Here is a 20851-nt window from a genome sequence, read left to right as displayed (position 1 = left end):
CTGCAGAAATACTTCTTGCACACCACTGGCTCACCACCACTGAGTCACCCCAGGGAAAGTATAGAGCAGCACTAGAGGGGGTGGTGGTCAATGACAGCTTGGGAATGTGTCGGTCTCCATCAGGCAGAAGAATCCAGGAAGTGATTCTTGGATTCTTCTTGGAAGAGAGGGCATCTGTATATGAGGAGTCAGGCTCACCCCAAACAGCACTGAGGATGTGTGACTTTCTTCTCTGAGCTGCCGTTGAGGCTGCAGGTTTCAGTGACTGAGAACCAAGGATACTATTTCAAATGAACCCGGTGCTGAGCCTTGCAGGTGAGCTAGAGTTAGCTGTTCTTCCTGCCTGGCCCCTGGGTGCAGTGACTGTTCTTTCCTCTGGGAAAATCTGATGAAATGTGTAGCAAATAGGCGTTATGGCAAGAGGTGTCTGTTTGTAACTCTTGGAGGTTAGACCACTGGGCCCAAGATATGTCTCAGCAGCAGCCCAGCAAGACAGAGGGTGCTGTTACTCTGGACCTGCCCTGGTAAGCGGTAGGTGCACCATGGGGTAAAGAAGAGCACCCAGGGCCGGGCGCGGTGGCTCACGCCTGTAATCCTAGCACTTTGGGAGGCCGAGGTGGGTGGATCACGAGGTCAGGAGATTGAGACCACAGTGAAACCCCGTCTCTACTAAAAATACAAAAATTAGCCAGGCATGGTGGCGTGTGCCTGTAGTCCCAGTTACTCAGGAGACTGAGGCAGGAGAATGGTGCGAACCCGGGAGGTGGAGCTTGCAGTGAGCCGAGATCTGGGCACTGCACTCCAGCCTGGGCAACAGAGCGAGACTCCATCTCAAAAAAAAAAAAGAAGAGCACCCAGATGCCATGTTAGTTGGACCGCCCTACGTGCAGGTCAGAGTCTTTTGATTCAACAAGCTGCTGCTCATGGTGAGAGAAGGTGGATTTTAATTTGGAGAGGAAATTGGAATCACATTGTGTTGTTTTTGTTTCGATACGGGGTCTCACTCTGTTGCCCAGGCTGGCGCAATTTCGGCTCACTGCAACCTCTGCCTCTCAGGTTCAAGTGATTCTCTTGCCTCAGCCTCCCGAGTAGCTGGGATTACAGGTGTGCGCCACCACATCTGGCTATTTTTTGTATTGTTTGTAGAGATGGGGTTTCACCATGTTGACCAGGCTGGTATCAAACTCCTGACATCAAGTAACCTGCCCACTTCAGCCTCCCAAAGTGCTGGGATTATAGGCATGAGCCACCTTGCTCAGCCTAGTTATGCATTTTTGACTTAGGATATTTTCAGTTTACAACAGTGTTATCAGGACATAACCCCATCATGAGTCAAGGCATATCTGTACATGTCCAGTGCTTAGAATAGTGCCTGGCACATATTAAATATCATTTAATATTTCATTGTTATTATTCACTGTCTTCCTAGTCTTCTACCTTCACAGCCAGAAAGCACAAGCAGACTCCAAAACGTGTATAGTCTAAATATAGAACAAAAACTGACCATACTCTGTGATTACTATGCAAATGCTGTAGCCACAGCCTAAATTTTTTTTGAGACAGGGTCTCTCTCTGTTGCCCAGGCTAGAGTGCACTGGCATGGCACGATCTCGGCTCACTGCAGCCTCCACCTCCTGGGTTCAAGTGATTCTCCTGCCTCAGCCGCCCGAGTAGCTAGGATTACAGGTGTGTGCCACTGCATCTGGCCAATTTTTGTATTTTTAGTAAAGACAGGGTTTCACCATGTTGGCCAGTCTGGTCTTGAACTCCTGACCTCATGTGACCCACCCACCTCAGCCTCCCAAAGTGCTGGGATTACAGGCGTGAGCCACCATGCCTGGCCTAAATTAATTTTTTTTAAGTGAAAGCAAGTTTATTAGAAAAGTAAAGGAATAAAGAATGGCTACTCCATAGGCAGAGCAGCCCTAAATGAATTCTGATCACATTCTCTTGCAGTTGTTTCTCTCTTCCTACTTAGAGCATCTTGGAGGCACCGTAGTGTTATCTTTTATATCCCCAGTGCCCAGCATATAATACATACTTAATACATGGTTTTTGAGTGTAGGTAAAGATGGAAAAGCCAGAGAGAAGTAAAAATTGATTTTCATGAAGGTAAGGAGATTGTGTAATTGTTTTCTGTAATTAACATAATAAATGTATTTAAATTATTTAAAACATGGTATTGTCAAAAGACTTGAAGAGGCATTTCACAAAAGAGGCTATATCGAAGTGGCCAGTAGTAAGTATATGAAATAATTTTTAAAATTGTTTCTTATCAGGAAAATGTACATTAAAACCATGCTGAGATACCACTGTCTCTTCCTCTAAATGGTTAACATTAATTGGACTGACAATATCAAGAGGTGACAAGGATTTGAAGAAACTGGAACTCCTATTACACTGGTGATAGTGGGAACATAAATTTGTACAACTGCTATGGAAAACTGTTTGGTGTCATCTGCTAAGCTAAACATGCATATAACTCCATTCCCAGCCATTTCATCCTAGGAATATACCCAACAGAAATAAGTGCTTATGGGACCACCAAAACCCAATAAAGGATAATAGCTTTATTCTTTTTTCTTTCTTTTTTTTTAATTAAAAAAATTATCCAGCCCAAAATGTTTTTTTTTTTTTTGAGACAGGGTCTCACTCTGTCACTTAGGCTGGAATGCAGTGGCATGGTCATGGCTCACTGCAGCCTCAGCCTCCCGGCTCAAGCGATCCTCCCACTTAAGCCTCCCAAGTAGCTGGGACTACAGGTGTGCACTACTATGCCTGGCTAACTTTTTTTTTTTTTTTTTTTTCTGAGATAGAATTTTGCTCTGTCGCCCAGGCTGGAGTGCAGTGGCGCGATCTTGGCTCACTGCAAACTCCACTTCCCAGGTTCACGCCATTCTCCTGCCTCAGCCTCCCGAGTGGCTGGGACTACAGGCGCCTGCCACCACACCCGGCTAGTTTTTTGTATTTTTAGTAGAGACAGGGTTTCACCGTGTTGGCCAGGATGGTCTTGATCTCCTGACCTTGTGATCCGCCCACCTCGGCCTCCCAAAGTGCTGGGATTACAGGCGTGAGCCACTGCACCCGGCCGTATTTTTTTTTTTTTTTTGTAGGGATGGGGTTTCACCGTGTTGCCCAGGCTGTTCTCAAACTCCTGGGCTCAAGAAATCCTTCTGCCTTGACCTCCCAAAGTGCTGGGATTATAGGCATGAGCCACCTGGCCTGGCCAACTGTATTCTTTTTTTTTTTTTGAGATGGAGTTTCGCTCTTGTTGCCCAGGCTAGAGTGCAATGGTGCCATCTCAGCTCACCGCAACCTCCGCCTCCCGGGTTCAAGTGATTCTCCTGCCTCAGCCTCCTGAGTAGCTGGGATTACAGGCATGCGCCACCACGCCCGGCTAATTTTGTATTTTTAGTAGAGACAGGGTTTCTCCCTGTTGGTCAGGCTGGTCTCAAACTCCCGATCTCAGGTGATCCACCCGCCTCGGCCTCCCAAAGTGCTGGTATTACAGGTGTGAGCCACTGCGCCTGGCCCAACTTTACTCTTAATAGCTCAAACCAGAAACAGGCAAATGTTCCTCAACCAGTGGAATAGACAAATGCACTATACTTGATTCATTAGTGGAACAGTATGTATCCAAAAAGGAATGATCTGCTGTGTGCACCAGTGTGGAGGAATCTAGCAGATAGAATTTGAGTGAAAGCAGACAGTCACAAAAGATTATATAAGTAGAATGGATGATTTCATTTATTTGACATTCAAAAGTAGGTAAAACTAATTTATGGTAATAAAGATTCTAATAGTTACCTTTGGTGGTTGGGGCGGTGTGCTGTTGACTGGGAGTGGGAACAAGGCTGCCTTCTGAGACTCCGGAAATGTTCTATAGCTTGATCTAGATGGTAGTTACACAGATACACACATGTAAAAACTTACTGCACTTTTTTTTTTTTTTGTCTTTTTTTTTTTTTTTTTTTCCTTTTTGTGGAGAACGGGGTCTCACTGTATTACCCAGGCAGGTCTCGAACTCCTGGGCTCAAGCTATCCTCCCGCCTCTGCCTCCCTGAGAGCTGGGATTACAGGCGTGAGCCACCGCGCCCGGCAACTTACTGCACTTTATACTTAAGATCTGTACTTTGTCCTATATAGAAGTTATTTCTAAATTTTAAGAAAGTGAGATGTGAAACAAAATGTACATCTATTTGCCAACTTTTTTTTTTTCTTTTTTTTCACTTGAGATGGGGTCTCACCGTGTTACGTAGACTAGAGTGTAGTGGCATGACCTCAGCTCACTGCAGCCTCCACCTCCCAGGGTCAAATGATCCTCCTGCCTCAGCCAGTAGCTGGGACCACAGGTGCACATCACCACGCCCAGCTAATTTTTTGTGTTTTTGGTAGAGATGGGATTTCACTATGTTACTCAGTCTGATCTCAAACTCCCGAGCTCCAATGATCTGCCTACTTGGCCTCTCCCAAAGTGTTGGGATTATAGGCTTGAGCCACTTCTCCTGGCTTATTTGCCAACTTTTTGATGCAAAGTCAGGGCTTTTCCTTTGCATATATTGGGCCCATTAACTTACTTTCCTCATGATCCTAGTATAAACCACATCCTTAGTAAATTATACATAATTTTCATGGTCTGTCTCTTCAAGTGGAACAGTTGCTTAGCTATCTGAATTGGAATCCTGGATTTTTAAAGGTACCCCAACTTTTGTTTTTTATTGTTCCCTTATGTCTGATTTGGCAAGGTGATTTTTTTTGTTTGTGTTTAGCATCTTGCCTTTATTAAGTCTTTGAAAGCTTTTTTCTTCTAAAGACAGGGGTCTTATGTTGCCCAGGCTGGAGTGCAGTGGTGTAATCATGGCTCACGGCAGCCTCTACCGCTAGGCTTAAGCAGTCCTCCCACCTCAGCCTCCTAAGTAGCTGGGACCACAGGCTCATACTGCCATGCGTGGCTAATTTTTTTTATTTTCTGTAGAGATGAGGTCTCACTATGTTGTCCAGGCTGGTCTCAAACTTCTGGGCTCAAGCAACACTCCAGCCTGGGCCTCCCAAAGTGCTGCGGTTTCAGGCATAACCCCCTGCGCCCAGCCTGAAAAGATATATATAGTGTTATATATTATAACATGTTGGTGTTAATGTTGGTGTTTCCTTTCAGTAAAAGTTACTCATTAAATGTATAAACTAGCCAGGCATGGTTGCTCACACCTGTAATCGCAGCACTTTGGGAGGCCGAGGTGGGTGGATCACCTGAGGTCAGGAGTTCAAGACCAGCCTGGCCAACGTGATGAAACCCCGTCTCCACTGAAAATACAAAAATTAGCTGGGTGTAGTGGCGGGCGCCTGTCTGTCTATGTGTGTGTGTGTGTGTGTATATGTTCATATATATGAATGTTATATATAATGTTATAACTAAGCATATTTATACATACTTAGCTTATACAGCCTGCAAACATTTAACAGAACAGTCTGTTTTACCAGTTGGGCTTCTTTGTAAGGTTTATGTGACTAAAATAAGTTTGCAAAATTCTATTCTAGATGACTTCTGAGTTTTGGCTTTGCAATTTTGTGATTCTAATATTTTGCACATTTGTACAGTCCTAACAGAATTTAGTTATTAACTCCAGTGGCTCCTGTGTCACTGCTGAGAGAGGACTGTCTCTCATAGTGTCTAACTCTTTTCTCCTTTTTGTTCATCCCAGCTACCCACTGCTGAAACTCCCCTTGCCAGGAACAGGACCTGTGGAATTCACCACCCCTGTAAAGGATTACTCGCCCCCGCCTGTGGACTCTGACCACAAACAAGGAGAGCCTACGGAGCAGCCTGAGTGGGTGGGTACTCGGCATGTTCCTGAGGCCAGCACAGAGCATTGGGTGGAGATTGGCTGAGGCAGGGATCTGCCAGTGAGATTGAGGTTGGTCAGCTTCTGATTTGTGAATTCATGTACTTTAACAGCTTTTTCAGTGTACCATATAGATACTTAGTTTATACATTTTTTTTTTTTTTTTGAGATAGAGTTTTGCTCCAGGCTGGAGTACAGTGGCACGATCTTGGCTCACTGCAATCTCCACCTCCCGGGTTCAAGTAATTCTACTGCCTCAGCCGCCCGAGTAGCTGGAATTACAGGCATCCGCCACCATGCCCAGCTAATATTTGTAATTTTAGTAGAGACGGGGTTTCATCTTGTTGGCCAGGCTGGTCTTGAACTCCTGACCTCAGGTGATTCCACCCATCTCGGCCTCCCAAAGTACTACGATTACAGGTGTGAGCCACTGCACCTGGCTAGTTTATACATTTATTGAGTAACTTTTTTTGAAAGGAAACACCAAATGATGCCAAAGTGTAACTATTGTAGTAAAACTGAGATCTATGTTTGTTCTAGCTGTGGCCAGCCGGGTCTGGGTTCATACCCTGAGTTGCTCATGCATGCTGCATGGGTGTGTGGCAGTATCTTGGCAGACACACAGGCTGTCTCCTTCTTGTCCCTGGGCAGTCAGAACAATTGCACGTCCCTGAGAGTGGTCTGACATAGAGTTCTAGTGCTGTCTAGTATTTGTATCGTGCACCTTATTTTTTCAGATCTGTCAGGTCCTATTTTATCCTCACAATCCAAAAAGTGCAGATTTTAAATATCTTTTCCAGGTAAGGAAGCTGGGGCCCAGAATGATTAAGTGCCTCAGTTATTTATTTATTTATTTATTTATTTATTTTTATTTTTATTTATTTATTTTTTTTTTTGGAGACGGAGTCTCGCTCTGTCGCCCAGGCTGGAGTGCAGTGGCCGGATCTTAGCTCACTGCAAGCTCCTCCTCCCGGGTTCACGCCATTCTCCTGCCTCAGCCTCCCAAGTAGCTGGGACTACAGGCGCCCGCCACCTCGCCCGGCTAGTTTTTTGTATTTTTTAGTAGAGACGGGGTTTCACCGTGTTAGCCAGGATGGTCTCGATCTCCTGACCTCGTGATCCGCCCGTCTCGGCCTCCCAAAGTGCTGGGATTACAGGCTTGAGCCACCGCGCCCGGCCTATTTATTTTTTTAATGTTTAAATTTTTTAATTTTAGTCTTGCTCTGTTGCCCAGGCTGGAGTGCAGTAGTGTGATCTCGGCTCACTGCAACCTCTGCCTCCTGGGTTCAAGTGATTCTCCTGCCTCAGCCTCCTGAATAGCTGGGACTATAGGTGTGCGCCACCACGCCCAACTAATTTTGTATTTTTATTAGAGATGGGGTTTCACCATATTGGCCAGGCTGGTCTTGAATTCCTGCCCTCAGGTGGTCTACCTGCCTCAGCCTCCCAAAGTGCTGGGATTACAGGCATGAGCCACTGCGCCCAGCCAGTTATTTAGTTTGGAACTCTAGGTCTCCTGACCCCAGCCCTCTGCTCCTTCTGGACTGTACTGTTTTCAGTTGACTGTCTCTGGCCAAGCACTGATATGAGAAAAAAGATCTTCAGTTGAGGGACTCAGTCAAGGGACCTAACTCACCATCACACCACACTCATTATTTGGAGCTCATTGAAGCTTGACTAGCTCATCTCTGTACCTTTTGCCTGTCAGGTATGGACAAAATGCCCTTTCTTCCTGTGTTGTTCTGTGGTCCCTGGGTTGGTGCTGGACTTGCTGAATCTGTTGTTGAGGAAAACCAAAGCTCAGTGAACAGAGCTCTCCTCCCCCTTCTCTCTGACAGTCATAGCATATTCCCATTTCCTTTTTGGTTAACGTAGTAGTCAGGTAACTTGTTATGAACTTGACTCTGGCTGAAATAGAGGCATATCTAGTAAGATCGATCTGTGGCACAACTATACATGGTGTCAGCGTGGAGTGCACAAACCCGGCTTCATGGGGCTCTGCCTATGAAGGTCAAAGAGTGCGTGGTCTGATGCTGGCTGAAACCAGTTTTGTGGTGAAACCAGTTTTGTGGCTTTATGGCCCTGGTTGGCCATAGGCTCACTGGCTCATTATGGGACCTTGGTTAAACCTTTTACCTTCATTAACCATTTTATTTTTATTGTTTTGAGATGGAGTCTCACTCTGTTGCCCAGGGTGGAGTGCAGTGGCGTGATCTCAGCTCACTGGAACCTCTGTCTCCTGGGTTGAAAGCGATTCTCCCGCCTCAGCCTCCCGAGTACCTGGGACTACAGGCATATTGCCACCACACCTGGCTAATTTTTGTGTTTTTAGTAGGGACGGGGTTTCACTGTGTTGGTCAGGCTGGTCTCAAACTCATGACCTCAGGTGATCCGCCTGCGTCAGCCTCCCAAAGTGCTGGGATTACAGGCATGAGCCATTGTGTCCAGCCTTCATTAACCTTTTAATTCAATTTTAGCACATAAGGGAGTATTTGTGTTTCCTGACGAGAAGAGTTCATTTGGCCCATTGGTGTGGAGTAGATGTTATAATGATGAAGCTGTAAGGGGTGTGTTGTGTTTGTGAGCTCTTTGAATGATGAGATGATGACAGAAAGTGTTGGTGCAGAGTAACAGGAGGGCTCTGGAATCAGGAGGATTGTCCATTTTCTCTCTCTCTGATTGGAGCCCTCATCCCCTGCAGGATTGAGAAGTAGACTTGGGCCCAGCGCAGTCACCTGGTGTCACACAGCTCAGTGGGCAGTTATCTCACCTCCATTGACTGTCCTTGATAAAGATACAGGCCAGTGATACTGAAGTGGGTGGTAAGGACTGTTTTAGTTATGAAGAACAGAAAATTCAACCCAAATCAGAGTAAGTGAAAGGGAATTTTTGGTTCATATAACTCAGCCAGGTGCAGGGCTGACTTAAGCACAATATAGTTTGAGTCTCAAAAGGAATCCATCTCTTGACTTTGTCCTCTCTGGGTCAGCTTCACTCTTGGTCTTCCCAACAGTGGCCCTAGCAGATTCAGCCCTATGTTTTTGCATCATTCAATCCAATGGAAGATGAAAGGGAGAGCCAATTGGCTATGAATAGGGTTACCTGCCTGTCCCCTTCCCAAGCCCTATGGCTAAAGGCAGGTATTTCATTGTTGTCGTCAGCACCTCGCTGGGAATGAGAGAGGATGGTTTCTAAAGGGACACTGGGGCTGGGTGCAGTGTTGCATACCTGTAATCCCAGTGCTGAGGTAGGAGGATCACTTGAGCCCAGCATTTCAAGACTGCAGTGAGCCATGATCATACCATTGCAGTCTAGCTGGGGCAACAGAGTGAGACCTTGTCTCTAAAAAAATTTAAAAACATAAAAAATAAAAGGGAAAATAGGAGACTCGGGCAGTAGACAGCACATTGCAGGCCTCTGCTGCCTATACCAAGGAGCCAAAACTTCCTTCCCTGCTCTACTCATTGCTCAGTTCAGCACTCGTTTATTGCATGTGCGTGGTGTGGAATGATGTGGGGGGACAGATAGAGAAGACAATATTTTTCTTTTTTTTCTTTTTTTTTTTTTTTTTTTTTTTTGGAGACGGAGTCTCGCTCTGTCGCCCAGGCTGGAGCACAGTGGCCGGATCTCAGCTCACTGCAAGCTCCGCCTCCCGGGTTCACGCCATTCTCCTGCCTCAGCCGCCCGAGTAGCTGGGACTACAGGCGCCCGCCACCTCGCCCGGCTAGTTTTTTGTATTTTTTTTTTAGTAGAGACAGGGTTTCACTGTGTTAGCCAGGATGGTCTCGATCTCCTGACCTCATGATCCGCCCGTCTCGACCTCCCAAAGTGCTGGGATTACAGGCTTGAGCCACCGCGCCCGGCTGACAAATATTTTTCAAAGTTTAAAATGAATATAGTGTATGTCAAAGAGACATAGGGGGACAAATTGAAAGAGCTCCCCAGTGGTCAGTGCTAGAGCAATTGTTTTTCTTTTTCTTTTTTTTTTTTTTTTGAGACGGAGTCTTGCTCTGTCACCCAGGCTGGAGTGCAGTCGCGCGATCTCAGCTCACTGGAATCTCTGCCTCCCGGGTTCAAGTGATTCCCCTGCCTCAGCCTCCTGAGTAGCTGGGATTACAGGCACACGCCACCACGCCTGGGTAATTTTTTGTATTTTAGTAGAGACAGGGTTTCACCATGTTGGCCAGGATGGTCTCCATCACCTGACCCTGTGATCCGTCCGCCTCAGCCTTCCAAAGTGCTGGGATTACATGCGTGAGCCACCGTGCCTGGCCTAAAGCAATTTTTGCAACAAAATAAACCAGTATTGAATTATAACCCAAAATATAAAATAATTCTTTGTGAGTCCATCCTGAGTCCATATGCTTGAATAAATATAAATAAATGAATGGATGACAATAGACAAATTTCCTGGGCAAAATAATTCTAAGTAATGTATCCTAAAGTGTGGACTATGCATGATGACTTTCTTCCAAAGAGGACAGTGTGATTGTGAGAAAAAGTAACTTTACAGTGGAGAAGCCTGACAGACATCTCCTACAGTAAGTGATTGGGGTTAAAGCAGCAGTGATAAATCAACACTGATTGATTGTGCCCTTGGTATGTGAAGAGGAGGAGATTTTACTGCTGATCTTCCTCCCCCAAACCCATAGCCCCAGTCTAATCATGAGTAAAACATCAGACAAATCCTAGTTGAGGGACACCCTACAAAATGCCTGACCAGTACCCCTCGAAGCTGTCAATATCATCAAAAGCAAGAGAAGTCTGAGAAACTGTCACAAGCTACAAGAAGCCTCAGGAGACACTACAGCTAAACGTAATGTGGTTTCCTGGATGGGATCCTGGGAAAGAAAAAGGACGTTAGGCAAAAACTTGAGAAAATCTGAATATACTTTGGACTTTGGTTAAGAATTTCACTGTGGCCTTTGGTTTTCAGAATGAGGACTACAGAGATGAAATGTCCTTCTTTTTATATACCTTGGCCTCCTAAATTATTGAAAATTTCCTATACATTAAGGTTCAGTCTTTGTGCTGTAAAGTTCTTGGTGTGTTCAGTTGTTTGGATTTTTTTAAAGCCATATTCTAATATAGAGAAATCTCATTGTGATTGTGATGTGAATTTTCATTTCCCAGATGACTAATGACCTTAGTCCCTTTTTCAAGTGCTTATTGTATTTGCCTGTCTTCCTTTGTGATGTGTGTGTTCAGATGTCCCCATTTTGAGTTGTTTGACTTCTTTTTGTTGAATTGTGGATTTTTCTCTCTGCTGGAGATGGCTCTCTTTTTATGTAGCCCTCCTCCTCCCCTTTTGCTAGGTGCTTCTCCACAATGGGAGTGATGGCTGCACCCTACAGTTAAACCTTTATGTGTGCTCCAGAAAGGACTCCAGTCAGTTCTGCCATGTCTTTGTGCTCAGAGTTAGGCGTACCCTGTGTTGTCACTGTGACCATTGGCCTCTGTGGCCACTCTTGGGGAAGGGCGGTTCTCTCTGGGCAGAGGGATGTTTTTACCAGAGGAAGAGAAGAACAACGCAGAAACAGTAGAGACTACGTTTTCCAGCTTTGTGACCTTGGGCAAGTTACTATCACCTTGTGCCTTAGTTTCCACATCCATAAAATGGGATAATTATACCTACATTATACACTGTAATTCTTATGATTAAGCGAAAGAATGCAAGGGTTTAGCACAGTGCCTGGTTCGTCGCTTGCATTCAACAGTGTTTGTGGCTATCGCCATTGCCATCATTGTCATTGATCAAGTCTGGCTGGTTAAACAGAGGGGAGAATGAAGATTCGTGTGCTTGGACTGCCCTGTGGTGTGCACCAGAAGTACACTCCTTAGGCTTTATCCCTCAGCTCCGTGAAGCTGCAGGAAGCCTTCCCCAGCTCTCTTGCAATGTGTCCTCTGCTTCTTCTCTGTGTTCTACATGACGACCCCATCAGAGTCATGTTTCCTTTAAGTTTATATACTCCAATGTTTTACACAGAGTAGATGCTCAAGAAAGGTTTCTTGTTGAATAAAAAACAGCATGACTTATTTAGGAGACAGTGAGTCTGCAGTTTTTCTTGGAGCATGGTAGGTGGAACCAAGTTGAATCTCCTGGCCTGTGAAGTTTAAACTTCTAATTCCGTAGGCATTGGGAAGCCATTCCCTTAGAGGCAATGACTCGATGACAGTGGTGATAAGGAGACCCATCGTATTGAACTTGGAGAAACTTGTAGACTGAGATGATTGTGCATGGGACACCAACTCCAGTTTTCATAGTTTTAAGGGATAATGGAAATGATATAACTAATATATTTTCAGATACTTCGCTAGATCTGGATGGTTCACAGGAGTTGTTTTGTTTGGTCCTCACGGAGCTCTAGTGAGGTCTGAGGTTTTATTCTCATTTGCCTCAGTAAGAGACAAGGCTTGGAAACCATCATCCAAGGGACACAGCCAGGGAGTGGTGGCACTGGGATTTGAACTCAGGCAGGTCTCCTGAGTCTGCTCTTCCCACCACAGCCCTTGCCCACTGGGGTTGGAGGGCAAGGATCAGGTGGCCTTTTCTGTAGGAAGAGCTGAGTGGCAGGAGTCCTCCACATCCTGTTCTGAGGGAGCCCACGGGTGCACCAGTGTGAAGGTAAAATACCTGGAGCTCTAGTTTGCTCTATCTAAATAGAAAGGAAGGATTCTGTTTTTCAAAAACCTGAGGTCTCCAGCACTGCCTGGGTCCCCAAGACTGGCTCATTGTGGAAACCTGAGCCTCACACCAAGACCCAGCTGGCAGGTCCACAGCGGTGGCTGGGCTTGTTCCATGCCGGACTTCTACGGCCAACATTGCAGTGTTTGTGGTGGCTGCGTGAGCGTGGGCACAGGGTTTCCAGGAAGCTCTGGGTGGGAGCCTCATGCTCTGAACTGTGGTGGCTGGAGACTCCAGGGCCCCTAGAACCTCAGCTCCTCTCCCACGCTGCTTGTGCTAGGCCTTTCCTTCTGTGTGGTGTTCTCCATGAGACTCACGTTCTCAGAGCTACCCAGCTCTGGGTTTCAGTCCTGGCTCTGTTGCCTATCAACTCTGTGACCTCGGACACTTCATTTTCTCTCTCTGAGCCATGGTTTTCTTATCTGGGTCCTTTAGCTCAGGGTCTCTCCTAAGACTACAATAGAGCCGTCAGCCAAGGCTGCTGCCATCTCAAAGGTCAACTTGGGGAGGATCCCCTTCCAAGCTTACTTAAAGGTAGGTTCCTTACAGGCTGTTGGGCTGAGGATCTGTTCCTCACTGTGCGTTGGCTGAAGGCCTCTCTCAATTCCTTGCCACATAGGCCTTCCCTGAGCAGCTCGCAGTGTGGTGGCTGGTTTCATCAGAGTGGTGGCTCCCAAAAGAACGGGGCCAGGGTGGGAGAAGGAGTCATAGTGTTTTGTAACCTAATTGGAAAAGTGATTTCTTATTGCTCTGGCTGTATTTGTTTGTCAGAGGCAGATCATTAGGTCCAGCCCACTCTTAAGGGGATGGGATTACACAAGGGCATGAGCACCAGGAGGTGTGGACTGCTGGGGACTGTGTTAGAAGGCTGCCTGCCACAGCCTCTCTCTAGTTAAGAGTCTTTTGCCTAGGGGCATCTGGACCCCACTGGCCCTTACTTCCTCCATCACGCACTCAAGATACCAGTGTTTCTATGTCCATTTCTCTCTTGAATATTAAGTAGGGACTGTGGGAGCTCAGCACAGTGAGTGTGGGCCCTGCCCACCTCTTCCTTACCGGGTTAGTGCTTCTTCCCTGCTCAGCCCTGTGTGAGCTTCTGGTCACAGCCTGTGGCGGCCAGCTCCATCCAGGTGCCTTTGTACCTCCCAGCAGCTTCTAGTGGCTGAGTGTGATACAGAAGACAAAGTAGACGAGGCCTTTTGTCCCCAGAGCCCTCACTAAGGCACAGCCACATCAAGTTCACAAGGCTCAGATGGTTGCCTCTGGTTCCTTTGTGCCCAGGGTCCCAGGAGGCATTAACTTGCTGTGCTTGCTCAGCATCTTGGCCCTTGCCTATGCTGTAACCTGGAGTACTGCATTGGTGAGTGGCCCTATGACCTCCCCTTCATCCACACACATGCCCCTTGGAGTTCCTGACTGCAGCCCAGGCGTGGGGACAGCCCCTCATCCCTCAGCTGGGCTGGGCCCTGCCCCCTTCAGTCCATAGCTCGCAGTACAACACTGTCTAGGACCGTCTTTCCTTGTCTCCAGTTGTCGCCACCTCCAGGGGAGTCTTTCCAGAGCACTGCTTTCATCAGGTTGCCCCTTCACCTCAGAGACACTGGGCTTTGCTTTGTCAATTGACTAAATTCTGACAGCTTAGTCAGGCTTCAGTCTAAGCCTGCTTGTCATCTTTGTCATCTTCCTCGTAGTTTCTGTTATCCCCTGACAGGTTTCCTTGGTGCCTTCTGTGTTCTCAGCATCCCTTGCAACTCACATTCCCTCCTGCCCCTCTCCTACCTGTTCTTTTCTAACCTTATGGCTCCACTTAGCTTCTCCTGGGCCGTCATCTTGCCATGGCTGACCCAGCATGTTTTGGGGTCCTCTGCGACATGCCTGTCACTGAGGGTTGCATGTGTGAACACGCTTGTCATTTACATCCCTGTTAAGCTCTTGAAGGGTAGATGGCAGATTCTAGTGAGAAAAGTGTGATATTGAGTGAGGAGAGCTTGGTTTGAGTCCTTGAACCACTCTGCCTGGAGTGTGAAGCTCTAGGCAGCCACAGTGCCTGCGCCTCTCCTTGCTTCCTCATCAGGTTGTTGTGAGGGTCAGATGAAGTGAAGTGCCTGATTGTTCATTGCTAATGTTGCTGCTAATCTCTCAGACACTGTTTGTATGCATGTGTGGTGTGTGCATACATCTTGATGCTGCAGGGTGAAGGTCGTTATTCCTCTTTCACAGTGAGGAAACTGAAATCCAGAGATGTCAAAAGTGTTTCCAAGGTCATATGTTTGAAAAGCTGTGATTTAAAATTGGGTCCTTTGATCTTCAAAACCCGCTACTCGGCTACAAGTGACAAAACCTGGATCAGGAAGACAGGCTCCATGCTTTGGGGAGTGTGGAGTCTATAGTGCGGTCAGCAGACATGTTCCATAAAGGGCCAGATAGTAAGCATTTAGGCTTTGCGGGCCAGACGGCCTCTGTTGCAGCCATAGACAATAGTAATGGTAGGGGTGTGGCTGTGCTTCAGTAAAAATTGGAGGTAGAAAAACAGGCACTAACCAGCCTGGGCAACATAGTGAGACCCCATCTCTACAGAAAATAAAGAAGTTAGCCAGGGGCACTTTGGGAGGCCAAGATGGAAGGATCGCTTGAGCCCAGGAGTTCGAGACCAGCCTGGCAACATAGTGATACCCTGTCCCTACAAAACACTTTTGAAAATTAGGCGTGGTGGTGCACACCTCTAGTCTCAGCTACTTGGTGGGTGGGGGTGCTGAGGTGGGAGGATCTCTTGACCCTGGGAGATTGAGGTTGCAGTGAGCCATGATTGGGCAACAGAGCAAGACCCTGTCTCAAAAAGAAAAACAGGCATGGGCCCTGATTTGGCCTACAGGCCATAGTTTGCCTGCACCTGGTCCCACATACGCTTTGCCCATAGTAGATGTGTTATTGAGCAAAAGAGGCTCGCTGCCCAATGTACTAGAAGCCAATACTTACGACACTGAGATTTGGGGAAAAGAAAAGCTTTATATTGAAGGTTGACTCCCTAGGAGACAGTATTCCAGCTCAAGTCTGTCTCCCTGTGCTGGCTTTAAGGCAGTAATTTTATTAGAAAAGGTTTAGAGGGTGGATACTAGGATTAGCAGATGATTGGTGGAAGGAAGGGGGATTTCTGGAAAGTCCTTGAGCATGCCCAGTTATCTCTTGATGCCACCTCATGGGTCTCATGTGCATATTCTGGGGGAGTTAGTATGAAACATGCAGTGGAAATTCAGGCTGTGACGGCGGCAGGGTCATTCTGCACAACTCCAGTCGGCCATCTTGGTTCCAGCTTATTTCAGCCAGTTCTTTTATCTCATAAGTGGAGGGAGTTTCTGGGTTTCAGCAAATTGTTTCTTTTCTTATCTGCCATCCTGCAAACTCAAGAACTTGTGTTAGTCATTGGTTTCTTTAACTCTGTGGGGCATGGTTTCCGATGCCCATTAAATGTCTTGAATTGGACCGTGTTCCTTCCTCCTGTGCTCAGCTGCCCTTTCTTCCCTCCCTCATTTCTTCTGCAGTATGTGGGTGCCCCAGTGGCTTACGTCCAGCAGATATTTGTGAAGTCCTCAGTGTTTCCCTGGCACAAGAACCTCCTGGCAGTAGATGTATTTCGTTCACCTTTGTCCCGGGCATTCCAACTGGTGGAGGAGATCCGGAACCACGTGCTGAGAGACAGGTACCCCTCTCAGGGACCCTTGCCTCCCTGAATCCCATTCTGTACTGAAGGGAGAGTTACAGTCCTCAGTGTAACTCCAGTGAGCCAGTCAGCTCTGCAGAGATAGAACAAGCAAGAAGGATGGATGGTGAGCCAGCCTTGAATTTCTCAGCATCCTTGTGGGTCCACAGTGGCCGCATTCCCCTTAGACCTATGCAGATGGCACACACATAGCCCTGAGTCTCATCCTTACATCATCTCAGATGGAGTCAGTGTCCACTGAGCTGACTCATGACCCACGTGGCTTCCTGCCTGTGGGTTATGGTGTGAATATAATGGTGGTGTCTCTGCCAACGAGAAGCAAGCTCTACCGGGGGGTACCTTCTGAAGCCCCAGCCCAGGTTGTGCTCCCCTGCCTGTCAGTGGGTCCCTGGGTTATGCTGGCTCGGCATACAATGTGTGTAATTGGCAAGCTGCATCACTGCCAGGTTTTAGTCAGCTACTGGCGTTGACAGATATTTTGGTGAACTAAATGAAGCCCCAGATTTACCCCAGTCCCTCCTCATCCACTGAACTGGCCAGGGTGTTTTAGTGGGCGGGATTGTGCATGCTCTCATAGTACACTTGCCTGTCCTCAGAGCTGACGGGCTTTTGGGCTTCAGATGCACTTAAAGTCAGACAGCCACATGGTTAGGTTATTGGCCACCTGGAAGTACTCTCCCCTGCTGCCCTAGTGGTCAGGCTCTTTGGCGTTACCAGAGAGCAAATATGGGGTACTGAAGAACAGACAGAGGACGTCCCCTAAGTACCGCAGATCTGCCCTGTGGTGGCAGACACAGCAGTTTCCTTGTCCTGTCTCCTGCGCAGCTCTGGGACCAGGAGCTTGGAGGAGTTGTGTCTGCAAGTGACCGACCTGCTGCCAGGCCTCAGGAAGCTCAGGGACCTACTCCCTGAGCATGGATGCCTGCTGCTGTCCCCTGGGAATTTCTGGCAGAATGACCGGGAACGCTTCCATGCTGATCCTGACATCATTGGGACCATCCACCAGCACGAGCCTAAAACCCTGCAAACTTCAGCCACGCTCAAAGGTAGCTGCAGTACAAGTTCCCTTCAGACCTGCAAGGGTGCCCATTGGTCACTGTCTTTTTGATGTGTGCTTAGGCAGATAAGGGTTTACCCTTTGTTTCCCAGGGTGGGGGTGAAAAAGGGGTCCTTGGTGGCTCTGCAGTAGCTGTCATTTCTTTGTCAGTACCTGCTGGTTTCTACTTGCAGACTTGTTGTTTGGTGTTCCCGGGAAGTACAGCGGGGTGAGCCTCTACACCAGGAAGAGGATGGTCTCCTACACCATCACGCTGGTCTTCCAGCGCTACCATGCCAAGTAAGATTGACAGCACCCTGGGCTCTTGACTGGGTAACATGAGGCTTTGAGTAGTCCCTCTTCTGGTTAGAGTGTTCTGAATGCCCCCCTGGAAATTTGGAGAGTTTCCAGGCCTCCTGTTGAAATGTTTACTTCCCTTAGACTAGATGATACTGTCTGCCACATTTTAATGGGGATGACCTGACAGCTGGTTAAGCATAGGGGACTAAGGCAGGGCTGGCAGTCTCAGTGTCCTGGCGCCTCCTCTAGTCTCTCTTAAGCCTAGGGCAGGCATCCCCAGCTGGTTGCTAGTGAGCCCTGTATGGCCTGAGGCCTTCCCAGTGGGGCACTGCAGGCACCTCCCCAATTGGCAATGGCACTCGAGGTGCTTCTGATCGCCTCTCCTGGGCCTTTAGCAATCAAGAGTGTTGGAGGCCAGGTGTGGTGGCTCAAGCCTGTAATCCCAGACACTGGGAGGCCAAGGTGGGTGGATCACGAGGTCAGGAGATCGAGACCATCCTGGCTAACACAGTGAAACCCCGTCTCTACTAAAAATACAAAAAATTAGCCGAGCGTGGTGGCGGGCGCCTGTAGTCCCAGCTAGTCGGGAGGCGGCAGGAAAATGGTGGGAACCCGGGAGGCAGAGCTTGCAGTGAGCCCTGATCTCGCCACTGCACTCCAGCCTGGGCGACAGCGAGACTCTGTCTCAAAAAATAGAATAGGAAAATAAATAAAAAGCGAGTGTTGGAGTAGGTCCGGAAAGGGAGGCTGAGAAAGGAGCAGGAGGGGCTCCTGAGAAAACTTTGCCCCTCTGTGATTTTCCCAGTGCCCCTGGAGACTACAGAGAAGCTCAGGCAGCAGAGAGAAGTTCCCTTCCAACACAGGCAGGAGGGAGGTCCTAATGGACCCTCTGTCCAGGGATTGTCTTTGTCCCCGGAACCAAGAGCAACACTTCCATCTACCCCCACCCTGCTCCTTGACCAGGTTCCTGGGCAGCCTGCGTGCCCGCCTGATGCTTCTGCACCCCAGCCCCAACTGCAGCCTTCGGGCGGAGAGCCTGGTCCACGTGCACTTCAAGGAGGAGATTGGTGTCGCTGAGCTCATCCCCCTTGTGACTACCTACATCATCTTGTTTGCCTACATCTACTTCTCCACGCGTAGGTTCATGGCAGGGAGACCGGGGGCTTTCTCCAAGCTAAACGGGCATTTCCATGTCACCTGCTTCCCTGCCTCTGGAGGTGGCTTGGGGTAGAGAGATAGAACACACCTGGTGGTCGTCAGAGCTAGGGCTTCATCCCCTAGCAGGGTCTTAGGAGCTTGGGTGGGGCCGGGGCTCTTCTCACTTTCAGCCCCTTCCTGAGTTAGGGTTCCTAAAAGGTGTACTATGTCCATGACACTGGGAAGTGCTTGTGCCTGTCCCTTTCCTTTGGTGAAACCAGGAGCTTTCCCTTCCTCAACTGTCAGGGCAACCTACTCCTGAGAGCCCCTGTGGGCCAGGGGCTATGGGAGGGGCTGCCCTGATGTGCCCTCTCTGCCCTCCAGGGAAGATCGACATGGTCAAGTCCAAGTGGGGGCTGGCCCTGGCCGCCGTGGTCACAGTGCTCAGCTCGCTGCTCATGTCTGTGGGACTCTGCACACTCTTCGGCCTGACGCCCACCCTCAATGGCGGGTAGGTCCCCAACAGGCTCCACTGGGCCACAGGGTGGGCTCAGGCCAGAGAGCTTTGCACTTCTGGGTACTTGGCCTTCCCTGGACTGGGTGTTTGCTGTGACCTCACGTCTTCACATTGTCGTTTTTGACATTTAAGAGGTACATTTTCTTCCTCTTCTTTGTCTGGCTTGTATTCATACTAGTGTTTGTATATAGCATATCTGGCTATAGTGTATTCATACTAGTGTTTGTATATAGCATATCTAGCTATAGTGAGTGTCCGTATGTACAGAAGTGTGTATTTGTGGGCTGGGTGTGTATATATGGGGTGTGTGTTGGTATGTGTGTTTGTGTATACATATGTATTGCATGTGTGTAGTCGGATTTGTGCATCTGTGTTTATATATTCTATATACACACACCGCACACACACTGCAGCTTGATGGCTTAAGCCACTGGAGGTGTGAGATAGAGAACATTTCTTTTTTTTCATGATTAGAACATATAAATGCCAAATGAAATAGGTCATTTTAGAGGAAGCTCTTTGGAAGATATGAGCACACTGTAATTTGTTGCCTTTTCCACCGATGTTTACTTTCCCCTTGCCACTCCTCTCTGAACCTTAGTCTGGAAGCTCTTCCCTTGGCTTGTCCTCAGGCTTTGATCTTGGCTCTGGATAGGCCCACCTGCCTGTCTGTTAATGGTTATTAATGGATTATGGATTGGCCTGTCCCCCACCTTGGCCCATCAGGCGGGTCGTATGAAAAGCGACGTCGTGTTTTGTTTCTGGTAGTTTCCTTGCTCTTAGATACCTGCCCCCTTTCCTGAGCCTGATGGTGTTAAACACCGCCCTCCCATACCGTCTGCCGTGCCCTCCACAGGGACCCTCCCTTCCTTTGGCTCCAAAGCAGAGGTCCCGCAAGTTATAACTCAGCTGGTGTTCCTCGCACATAGACTCTCTTAGGTTCTGCTGCGGGGAGTGTGGGACGGTGGGCTCAGATAGCTGGTAGAGCTTTCTGTAGGAACAGTTGTTCTCCACACACAGCTTCTCAACAAAGGTGAGTGGGCCTTCAGGGTGGTTTCATTTCCTTGCATATTTAGCTGTGATGGGTCCACCCAGAGTTACTGGCACGGGTTTTGGCAGCAGTCATTGTCTTTAGTCAGCGGTCCTCCTGGGAAGGGCGGGGAGAAGTGTGGTCTAGCAGTGGCGCTGCACAGCTGTCCCTGAGGGGCCTCTCCCAGCCCCCCTGAGCCAGATGGCTAGAGACAGGACGGCTCCTGGCCCCTCCGCAAGGCTCTGGAGCCTGCCTGAAAGCTGAGCGCTGTGTAGATGCAGGCCTTGTTGGGTGAGGTGGACAGGGGAGGGTTTCTGCCCAGTGGTTGTGGGAGTCACTCAGCAGCCCCTGTAACAGGCTGGAAACCCCACAGCCTTCCTGAGGGCCCAAGTCTGTTGGGAACCACCACAGCACTGTCCTCACCTTCTCCTTCTCTGTCCCCAGAGAGATTTTCCCCTACCTTGTGGTGGTTATTGGGTTAGAGAATGTGTTGGTGCTCACCAAGTCCGTGGTCTCAACCCCGGTAGACCTGGAGGTGAAGCTGCGGATCGCCCAAGGTAACACAGTGGGGGAGTTGGAAAGGGGGCT

General features: G+C 48.3%; 1 protein-coding gene across 3 annotated transcripts in view; it reads left to right on the top strand.

The window, feature by feature from the left end:
• Positions 1-20851, top strand: part of SCAP (SREBF chaperone) — a 70893-nt gene that overhangs the window by 39825 nt on the left and 10217 nt on the right. For all 3 annotated transcript variants that reach the window (XM_033205571.1, XM_033205565.1, XM_033205568.1), the window contains exons 3-9: positions 5700-5829; positions 16065-16222; positions 17069-17289; positions 17474-17579; positions 18543-18715; positions 19101-19227; positions 20708-20820. In XM_033205571.1, the coding sequence (XP_033061462.1) occupies positions 5700-5829; positions 16065-16222; positions 17069-17289; positions 17474-17579; positions 18543-18715; positions 19101-19227; positions 20708-20820 (1028 nt within the window). The remainder of the gene's footprint in view (positions 1-5699; positions 5830-16064; positions 16223-17068; positions 17290-17473; positions 17580-18542; positions 18716-19100; positions 19228-20707; positions 20821-20851) is intronic.

This window comes from Trachypithecus francoisi, unplaced genomic scaffold (assembly GCF_009764315.1).
Source record: "Trachypithecus francoisi isolate TF-2019V2 unplaced genomic scaffold, Tfra_2.0 Lachesis_group0, whole genome shotgun sequence".
Classification (NCBI taxonomy): domain Eukaryota; kingdom Metazoa; phylum Chordata; class Mammalia; order Primates; family Cercopithecidae; genus Trachypithecus; species Trachypithecus francoisi.
The sequence above is the reverse complement of the archived record's forward strand: the minus strand, read 5'-3'. Positions and strand labels throughout refer to the sequence as shown.